This window comes from Ostrinia furnacalis, unplaced genomic scaffold (genome assembly GCF_004193835.3).
Source record: "Ostrinia furnacalis isolate ACB-3 unplaced genomic scaffold, ASM419383v2 OfSCF2702, whole genome shotgun sequence".
Taxonomy (NCBI): Eukaryota; Metazoa; Arthropoda; class Insecta; order Lepidoptera; family Crambidae; genus Ostrinia; species Ostrinia furnacalis.
This window is the reverse complement of record NW_021132941.1, coordinates 317,649-328,600: the sequence shown is the minus strand read 5'-3', so window position 1 is coordinate 328,600 and position 10,952 is coordinate 317,649. Positions and strand designations below refer to the sequence as shown.

Genomic DNA, 10,952 nt, shown 5'->3' with positions numbered 1-10,952 from the left:
TAGTCTGCTTACCTTTCGTAAAAGTGTTCGTAATTAAAGTGAAATAAGAACATATTGAAATTATTTGTTTAGATAAAATCATCTACTAAATGAAGAATTTGCAATTTTGATTGACTCTAGTAGTTTTATAAGAGCCGTTACATTTTGAACTTTAATAATGTACTTAATATACCAACGCGTATTGACCCCTGGCTTGAAGCGCGCCAAATCTAGAAATTTCCATTCGTTCATAGATGTCGCTGTCGGCCGAGAGTATAAAAGCAAACTGACAGCTAGCGGCGGCGTTATTTGTGAAATTATCAAGAGACAAGTCAAACGCGAGTCGCTGTGTGAATATCACACGTGTTCTTACAAAACTATAAGTGAAGTTGCTGTTTTTGAGTGAAAAGTAAAACTACCAAGATGCCGGAAGAGATGCAGACACAGGGCGAGGTGGAAACCTTCGCCTTCCAGGCGGAAATCGCCCAGCTCATGTCACTGATCATCAACACATTCTACTCGAACAAAGAGATCTTCCTTCGGGAGGTGATTTCAAACTCTTCAGACGCTTTGGACAAGATCCGGTATGAGTCACTCACTGATCCTTCAAAGTTGGACAGCGGCAAGGAGCTGTACATCAAGATCGTGCCAAACAAGAGCGAGGGCACGCTGACGATCATCGACACCGGTATCGGCATGACAAAGGCCGATCTCGTGAACAACTTGGGTACGATCGCGAAGTCCGGCACAAAGGCTTTCATGGAGGCGCTGCAGGCTGGCGCCGACATCAGCATGATCGGTCAGTTCGGTGTGGGTTTCTACTCGTGCTACCTGGTCGCCGACCGCGTGACGGTCCACTCGAAGCACAATGACGACGAGCAGTACATGTGGGAGTCGGCCGCTGGAGGTTCCTTCACCATCCGGCCCGACCACGGCGAGCCCCTCGGCCGCGGTACCAAGATCGTTCTTCACATCAAGGAGGACCTGTCGGAGTACTTGGAGGAGCACAAGATCAAGGAGATCGTGAAGAAGCACTCGCAGTTCATCGGTTACCCCATCAAGCTTGTGGTTGAAAAAGAGCGGGAAAAGGAGTTGTCTGATGACGAGGCTGAAGAAGAGAAGAAAGAGGACGACAAGGAGGATGACAAGCCCAAGATTGAGGACGTAGGAGAGGACGACGAGGAGGACAAGAAAGACAAGAAAAAAAAGAAGACTATCAAGGAGAAATACACTGAAGATGAGGAGCTGAACAAGACCAAGCCCATCTGGACGAGGAATGCCGATGACATCACCCAGGAGGAGTACGGCGACTTCTACAAGTCGCTGACCAACGACTGGGAGGACCATTTGGCCGTCAAGCACTTCTCTGTTGAGGGTCAGCTTGAATTCCGCGCGCTTTTGTTCGTGCCCCGCCGCGCGCCTTTCGACCTCTTCGAGAATAAGAAGCGCAAGAACAACATCAAACTGTACGTCCGCAGAGTCTTCATCATGGACAACTGCGAGGATCTCATCCCAGAGTACCTGAACTTCATCAAGGGCGTGGTCGACAGCGAGGACCTGCCCCTCAACATCTCCCGTGAGATGCTCCAACAGAACAAGATCCTCAAAGTAATCAGGAAGAACCTTGTCAAGAAATGCCTGGAACTGTTCGAGGAGTTGGCCGAGGACAAAGAAAACTACAAGAAGTACTACGAGCAGTTCAGCAAGAACCTGAAGTTGGGCATCCACGAGGACTCCCAGAACAGGTCCAAGTTGGCAGACTTGCTCCGTTACCACACATCAGCCTCTGGTGATGAGGCGTGCTCCCTCAAAGAGTACGTGTCTCGCATGAAGGAGAACCAGAAACACATTTACTACATCACCGGGGAGAACCGTGACCAGGTTGCCAACTCTTCATTCGTTGAGCGAGTCAAGAAGCGTGGCTATGAAGTGGTCTACATGACCGAGCCCATCGATGAGTACGTAGTCCAGCAAATGAGGGAGTACGATGGCAAGACGCTGGTGTCCGTCACCAAGGAAGGCTTGGAGTTGCCTGAGGATGAGGAGGAAAAAAAGAAGCGTGAGGAGGACAAAGTCAAGTTCGAGGGCCTGTGCAAGGTCATGAAGAACATCTTAGACAACAAAGTTGAGAAGGTTGTCGTCTCAAACCGTCTAGTCGAATCTCCGTGCTGTATCGTCACAGCCCAATACGGTTGGTCAGCCAACATGGAGCGTATCATGAAGGCCCAGGCTCTGCGTGACACGTCCACCATGGGTTACATGGCAGCCAAGAAGCACTTAGAAATCAACCCCGACCACTCAATTGTGGAGACGCTGAGGCAGAAGGCCGAGGCTGACAAGAACGACAAGGCTGTCAAGGATCTCGTTATCCTGCTGTACGAGACTGCCCTGCTGTCGTCTGGTTTCACCCTTGACGAGCCTCAGGTGCACGCTTCCCGCATCTACAGGATGATCAAGCTGGGTCTTGGCATCGATGAGGACGAGCCCATCCAGGTCGAGGAGTCCAGCGCTGGAGACGTGCCCCCTCTTGAAGGCGACGCCGACGACGCGTCGCGTATGGAGGAGGTCGATTAAATCTTTTATCCGCCTATTTAAACCCATGTGTATGGTGAATGTGTCGCAGAAACGTTTTGTGCGTACACTGGTGTACAGCCAAAGACTGATTTAGTTCAAATTCCATTATTATTATTATTGAAATAAATGGTAACCTTATCAAATTATTTCGTTGTTTATATTTCCCTGTTATTCTCTGTTCATAGTTATGAATTAGGCAGGCACACAGAGTGTACAAACACTGAGACACTACAGACACACTACTATTATAATACAGGATCAGACTGTTTATTTTATTTATTTGGCACAGCCACAATACAATTCGAAATAAAATTACAATGATAACTAGGTTTCACATTTAAATTATATTCCTGAATGTTGCAATTTTAATTTGATTTAATGTTATACAATTTAAAAGTAACTGCTCATAATAAATTATACACTACCAAAACACTTTTTTACACACTACACACTTCATAAGTACAAAACGAGAGAGAAATACTAGGTGGTCTCATCACTAATTCACTAAGGCGATATTTCCAGACAAGACAGCTTGATATTTGGCTAAAGTTGTTATAAATTACTAAATAATAATAATAATATCATTTATTTCAGATAAACAGTATCCATATGGGTTAGTAACAATTTGTGCTTAAATAATAAATGGTTAGTAAAAATATTTCAAACAAAATTAAATTAAAATTAAAATGGGCATCAAACAATCAAAACTAAAGCCCTAGACTAGGAGAGTAATGTCTAAAGGCCCCTAGCGGTTGCCTCTTTTAGTGATTAATCCAAATAAATTTGGACATAAGGCGAACTTAATGAACTAAAGCATTCTCAACCAGACAGACAAGTGTAGTACACATTATTATTAAATTGCACGTTAAGGGGGAGGAGGGGGTTGACGAACTGTGACAAGGGGTGGGAGGGGTTCCAATTTTCGTGACAAAATGTGACAAGCTCGCTTCCACCTTCGGCCTGATCATCATTTATCATCAGGTCAGTGAGATACAGGCCAAGAGCTTTCCTCGTTGTGTAAAAATTAAAAAGGTGAGGGAGGGGCTCTAAAATCATGATATTCGTGTGACTTAATTCAGAATAACGGTGCCTATTGTAATATCACTACTTATCTACGAATATTTACAACATGGCTTAGAAATAGTAGTATCAGGCGTTACCATACCATACTGTTAGCAGATTTTCAGTAGGTTTAGGATTTGTCGATAAATATTTCTGTTTTCTCAATACGTAACCTAGGTAAGTACTTAGGTATTTAGTAAAAAAAAAAACTACCATTCCTTAAGTTTATCGGTGATTTTATTATTACCTTACTTTGCTTTGTATATGTAGATAGTTTTACTCAAATTACGAAGACTAGAAAGTTTAGTGCATTGACACCTTGGCAAGCTTGTCAGACTGGCTACTGAATGAAATCGATAGAAAATTCTCGAGCAAGCGCATTGGAATAGCATCATTGCACATCGGGCGGTGCAGCTGTTGAGCTGTTGTCATTCTCATGCACAGCCAGGTGCCCATCTTGAATTCAATTAGGGTTTTCGCGATTGAAAAATCCGCCAGATGGCGGGACGTGGATGTAAGGTCTGACTGCTGCGTGATTGGTGGATTTTGACATATCTGTCAATGTCATGTCAAAAATAACCAATCATGCAGCATTTGAAACTTGCGTCTACGTATTGCCATCTGGCGGATTTTTTAATCGCGAAAACCCTCATTACCATCTGGCAATTAATTTGTCTTCCCCAATGCTTTCCATGTTTCCCGGTTGGTAGCGGCCTACGTCCAGCACTCCAGCGCCTTCCTGCTACTTTTACGATGTCGTCGGTCCACCTAGCGTTGTGGGTGAGTGGATTGGGCGAGGCCTATGTTCAGCCGTGGACGTCCTATGGCTGAGATGATGATGAATTAATTTGTCTGTTAAGTAGGTACCTACTATAACTTTTCGAGCGAGACAGACCACATTTAAGTGGTATTCTTAATCTTGTTCCTTCATTAATAATAAAAGTTACTCACCTTACTAATTCATACTTAAACTTCTTACCTAAGTACCTACCTAAGGTAACCGCAGTACTTATCCAAATAGACGTACCAAATAAACTGGTTTGTTAAAGAAACGGCAATAAGATGTGTTTTGTCAGTCTGGGAACATTTATTATTCTAAAATCTTAGCCCTTCGTATTACCTGCCAGAATGCCCGGAATAATAGAACCCCATTTTTTCTCACAACGCTTACAAAGGACCAAGATACTGTTAAACTGTAGCCCGTGAGAGCAGATGTATTGTTAATAATACCATAAACTACCCCTGAGCGGCCATTTTGTGCAGTTCGAGAATATTCTAGGGCGTGCGACACGACCTAGATAAAGTCAGAATCGATACAGCCCCGCCCGCGATGCAAGGCGAAAAATCTAGATATTTCGGTACCTACTCACTGACAGTAAAATCTGCGCAATGTTTGTTGATCGTATGTTTGCGTAAACAAGTCGTTAAGGTGAGTGTCGCGAAACTTCCATGTAACAATAACAATATTTTTTTACGTTTCTCCTTTCATCATTTTAGTTATTTTTATTTAAAGATATGTAATATTATACATACTTAAAATTGATTTGTCATAAATCGACGTGACCTACTACACCCGCTCTTCTATGATCTGAGGTTGCGCACCATTTGATTTAAAATGCCAAAGGTCGCGGGTTCGATCTCGCATGTTCGATGATTTCAATCATTTTGGTTAGCCAAACATTAACTAAAAAGTACTAAAACTAACTAACTATGACAAAGGCATACCATTATCACATGACAACGGTGGCGTGGTCTATAAAGTAAAAATACCTATTTTATGTGTTTTTATAGGAAGCATGGTGGGCATCATTTGTCTCTTTGAATGCTGGCTGTCTACTTGCTTATCCTAAACTTATAATAATGCATTAAAGTATGCAAGTAGGTCTGAAACTGTTAAGAAGTTTATTATTGTAAGTTACAAAATATCAAAATTAAGCTAGAAACTAAACAATAGAGAATACGAATGTATCCAAAAGGCGACCAGTTTTAATGTACTTAGTACTTAATTTACTACTGAATTTGAAATTAAGAAAGTACATAGTTTCGTACTGTCTGGATGCACCGCCAGATGAAGCAGACGGGGTAATCAATAACTCCACCGCCCCCGCCATCCCTCGTTCCCGAACAGTCTGGAAATTTCTACTCCCACCCCTCGAATGTTCCACCAACACTTGTAGAATGTTTGTTTTTGTTTGTTTACTAGATGTCCTAGCAATTTTGGAAATATGAATTCTGGAAAATCTTTAAAAACACTAGTTAACTCTTAAAGAGTACCTACCTACTTAGTTAGCTGTAAATTAGTTAAAAAAATATTTTCACTGCTTATTTGTCATAGGTTCATAGTTTCATTGCTTTATTTACTTTAATTTAATTATGTACGGCGGTTTTGAAAATTTAAGTAGGGTTATTCCCAACAAATACCTGTTTCTAAACTACTTTGGATTTTTTGGATCTAAAAATAAAAATAACGACCAGGAAATTTTATTCACGCTGACCGAAGTGTAAACAAGTTTATTTTTACATAGAACCTAAAAATAAAAATGAGATTTTGTAACATGGACTAATCAAAAGTGGATAATATTTAATATCTCGAAATCTGAATTAAAATTATTAGTTAAAATTAAATAAGTAACCTACCTACTTAAGTTCTTAAATAAACTGTAACTGTAAGCAAGATTTGTAAAAAGAAATTTGTATTTTAATAATAAACTATTGAATTTAAATGTTGCATTTTCCTTCTAACCCCAATCCAATTATTTTAATTACTTGTGGTAAAGGAACTTTCAAAGTTAGAGATAATAGTGTAGCTTTCACTAAAAAACTGATGCAATCTTCAAGATTATTGGACATTCACAGACAGCTTCTACTTTAATTTATTCAAATAAATCATAACGTTAGTCACCAGTTCATTGATCTGCCATCAACAACCTTAGTCAACCAACAACAAAATAATAAGGTCATCAAAATTTCCGCGCCCACCACCTACGCATATTTTTTTTTATTTCAAACCTTGATGCGTCAGATTTCCCGCCAAAAAAGATACATCTTCGCGCCATAAAATTATTTTTGACAATTCAGTTCAGAGATGCAAAAGGAACTGTAACATTTTCGATAAGCCCCGAGAAATCTTAAGGGTAGAAATTTCTCGAGTGACATTGACTCAACCCTGCGGCAAACATCTGTTACGTCAAAACAATGACTAGTTTATTGCCGTCTCGCTCGCGCACGCGTACTGTGTGCGTCGATGCGGTGCTTTCTAGAGGATTCTCCCATTTCTGCGGGATACCAGCTGTAGATTTTAGAATTACCCCAAAAAACACATCTTTGTGTTTTGGGTTAGTCTAAAATACCTCACCAACACCAAACGTCGTTGTAATTTTACACTGAAGATGTTCTAGCAAATGTCTTATTTAAATTTATATTACATTTATTTTTCTCCATAATTATTAAGTTTTTATGGTTTTTTAAAAATAATTCCAATATTTTTTTAATCAATATAAATACAACTGAAACGAATCAGTGTATCACAAAATAAACACCTATTAGTTCTCCGTATTATGGAACTAAATTTTATTAATTTATTTATTTTAGTGATTATAATAATTAACCTTTAAAAAGGTACCTATTTATTTATTATTTTTTATAAATCTTCATTAATATTTTTTTTTATTTAATTAAACACATTTAATAATAATTCAGTTCTTATATGAGTATTGTTCCGATCGAACCGAATAGATAGTGTGATTCTATTCTATTACTTTTGCTCCTGAGTGTATTTATTAAAAAATAAAAATACAATAACATTTAAAAAAAATTGTCAAATGTATAGTAGATGCACCAAGTTTCCCTAAAATAGGGTAACTTTTCTCTTGTCGGCCACCCTACCCCAATATTTTTATTGTCTGTCTCCTTTCCAGAAGGTCGCGTTGCCATTGGTCGGCGCGCTACTGTTCCAGAATGTTCGATATTTAGCGCGTTCTGATTGGCTCGCTCGAGCGGTTTGGAGAAGCTTCTAGAACCCTATTCGCTGGGATATATAAGCGGCCGGCTCGCGGCGGGAAGCCAGATACATTTGAAACGCGAAAGTAAACAGACGAAGAGAAGAGTTCGGTGCAAACCGAAGCTATTTTAACAAGTGAATTATCAAACAAGTATTACTAGTGCGAAGTATTATCAAGAAGTCAAAATGCCAGCTATTGGAATTGATCTTGGAACCACCTATTCCTGCGTCGGAGTTTGGCAACATGGAAACGTGGAAATCATCGCTAACGATCAAGGCAACCGCACGACACCATCCTACGTCGCATTCACGGACACGGAGCGGCTCATCGGCGATGCGGCGAAGAACCAGGTCGCTCTCAACCCCAGCAACACGGTGTTCGACGCGAAAAGGCTGATTGGACGCAAATTCGACGACCCCAAGATCCAGGCAGACATGAAACACTGGCCCTTCAAGGTGATCAACGACTGCAGCAAACCTAAGATCCAGGTGGAGTTCAAAGGTGAAACTAAGAGGTTCGCGCCTGAAGAAATCAGCAGCATGGTACTCACGAAGATGAAGGAAACAGCCGAAGCCTACCTCGGGACCAGCGTGCGCGACGCCGTCATCACTGTGCCGGCCTACTTCAATGACTCCCAGCGCCAGGCCACCAAGGACGCGGGAGCCATTGCCGGCCTGAATGTACTGCGCATCATCAACGAGCCCACGGCCGCCGCGCTCGCCTACGGCCTCGACAAGAACCTCAAAGGCGAAAGGAACGTGCTCATCTTCGACCTCGGAGGCGGAACCTTCGATGTTTCAGTCCTCACGATCGACGAAGGCTCCCTGTTCGAAGTGAAATCGACTGCCGGCGACACACATCTTGGAGGTGAGGACTTCGACAACAGATTGGTGAATCATCTTGCGGATGAGTTCAAGCGCAAATACAAGAAAGATTTACGCATGAACCCACGCGCTTTGCGCCGCCTCCGCACCGCCGCCGAGCGCGCCAAGCGTACGCTGTCGTCTAGCACGGAAGCCACCATCGAGATCGACGCGCTGTATGAAGGCATCGATTTCTACACGCGCGTTTCTCGCGCCCGCTTCGAGGAGCTCAACGCAGACCTGTTCCGCGGCACCCTCGACCCGGTGGAGAAGGCGCTGAAGGACGCGAAACTTGACAAGAGCCAAATCCACGATGTCGTCCTCGTCGGCGGCTCCACCCGCATCCCGAAAGTGCAAAGCTTGCTTCAGAACTTCTTCTGCGGCAAGAAGCTGAACCTATCCATCAACCCTGACGAGGCAGTCGCCTACGGAGCTGCCGTTCAAGCCGCTATCCTGACTGGCTCCACTGACTCGAAGATCCAGGACGTCTTACTAGTGGATGTGGCCCCCCTGTCACTCGGTATCGAGACCGCCGGCGGCGTCATGACGAAGATCATCGAACGCAACTCGAAGATCCCATGCAAGCAGTCGCAGACCTTCACCACGTATTCAGACAACCAGCCGGCCGTCACCATCCAGGTGTACGAAGGCGAGCGTGCGATGACGAAGGACAACAACTTGCTAGGTACGTTCGACCTGACGGGCATCCCACCGGCGCCGCGCGGCGTGCCCAAGATCGACGTCACCTTCGATATGGACGCCAACGGCATCCTGAACGTGTCAGCCAAGGAGAACAGCACAGGCCGCAGCAAGAACATCGTGATCAAGAACGACAAAGGAAGGCTGTCGCAGGCTGAGATCGACCGCATGCTGTCAGAGGCGGAGAGGTATAAGGAGGAGGATGAGAAGCAAAGACAGCGTGTGGCAGCTCGAAACCAGCTGGAGTCATACGTGTTCAGCGTGCGACAAGCCCTGGATGATGCGGGAGAGAAGCTGAGCGAGCAGGATAAGAGCACAGCCAGGAATGAATGCGATGAGGCCCTGCGCTGGCTGGACAACAACACCTTGGCTGAGCAGGAGGAGTACGACCACAAGCTGAAGGAAGTCCAGCGCGTGTGCTCGCCCATCATGAGCAAAATGCATGGCGGCGGCCAGGGCGCGCCCGGCGGGATGCCCGGCGGCATGCCCGGCGGCTACCAGCAGCCCAGGAACGACGGGCCCACCGTGGAGGAAGTCGACTAAAGAGACACCAAACATTTAGGTTCCTTTAATTCCATTCAAGTTCTTAAGTTTGTTGTTTAATGTGATATTAATTTATAAGACTGATATTTATTGAGTTTGCAACAGGTGATCATCTATTTGGACGTTAAATAAATGATAATACTAATTATTTCTATGTTTCATTGAATATTCCCTAGCATCCCTAAGAAAACTTAAACCCATCATAGAAAGTAGTTAGGTAGGCACAATACACAACACATGTTAGTTAAAATAAATAATATCAAAAATATCTTGAAAACTCAGTCATACACATAGGAACACATAAAACCTCATTTAAAGTAGGCGCACACCGTTGATTTTTCGTCGGCCGATAGTTTAGTCGGGCAGTTGATCAGTATGGGCATGTATGGGAGTGCGCACACTACGCCGATTCGATTTGGCCGATTCTTCATACAATTTAAAATCGGGCACAACAACTATCGGCCAACTAAAAATCAACGGTGTGCGCCTACTCTTACACCTTCTAACTCAAACTTGGCAGTAACACTTACCTCCCCTCACCTAATTATGTACAGACAAAAAAACAATTACATAATTAATGAAAAAGACACATGATTCATTAGTACATTTTACTACAGACAGTATGACATAATACCCACCCATACCTATTGTTAGAAATAATAAAAATCACAATTTATGTCCGACGATTGTTCAAATCCTTGAACAACATAATGTTTGCGACTAAAATACGCGATGACAACATAAATAATGCATCATATTTGTTGTCTAAAATCTAGATCTAAAGACACGAGTCCTAATTTAGTCTGGCGGACAGAAATACCGTGATGCATAAGTTCGTGAGTTTACTATTATGGTCTCGCTAAAATTAGAATCTTGGATCTTGCCGTTCATCGTGATTCGTATCGGTTGTGTACCTACTACGAGTAAATTGTGTGTGACAAAATTCGAATGTCAAATCTTTAATAATTTACAACATGATAAATAAAGTCTTAAACTCAATGTTCTCAAAATCGTTTGTTTCAATCAACGATGTTTCTTGCACTGCCCCATTTATTGTCCTGAAGCAGTGGTAGGGTTAATACTGGGCCGTGTAAAAGTGCTTTTTTTAAGGTCTATTTGCAGAAATAAATGAGTTTTATGAGTTTAGTTTTTATGATTTAAAAAAAAGATTCACTTCCAAAAACAAAAATAATTTTCTGTCAAATACAAAAAACAGGCAGAATCACCCGTT

At 42.6% G+C, this 10,952-nt stretch overlaps 2 protein-coding genes across 2 annotated transcripts; both read left to right on the top strand.

The window, feature by feature from the left end:
* Positions 1–277: 277 nt before the first annotated feature.
* Positions 278–2,699, top strand: Hsp83 (Heat shock protein 83). The gene has a single exon (XM_028309301.1). The coding sequence runs from the start codon at positions 403–405 to the stop codon at positions 2,551–2,553; it is 2,151 nt and encodes a 716-aa protein (XP_028165102.1). The 5' UTR covers positions 278–402; the 3' UTR covers positions 2,554–2,699.
* A 4,992-nt stretch (positions 2,700–7,691) lies between these two features.
* On the top strand, positions 7,692–9,869 carry LOC114356221 (heat shock protein 68). The gene has a single exon (XM_028309302.1). It carries the CDS (start codon positions 7,802–7,804, stop codon positions 9,719–9,721), a length of 1,920 nt encoding a protein of 639 aa, XP_028165103.1. The 5' UTR covers positions 7,692–7,801; the 3' UTR covers positions 9,722–9,869.
* Positions 9,870–10,952: the final 1,083 nt, after the last annotated feature.

Bases quoted from the DNA above. Each gene is read 5' to 3' on its own strand.
- Hsp83 (XM_028309301.1), top strand. From the start codon at position 403: ATGCCGGAAGAGATGCAGACACAGGGCGAGGTGGAAACCTTCGCCTTC.
- LOC114356221 (XM_028309302.1), top strand. From the start codon at position 7,802: ATGCCAGCTATTGGAATTGATCTTGGAACCACCTATTCCTGCGTCGGA.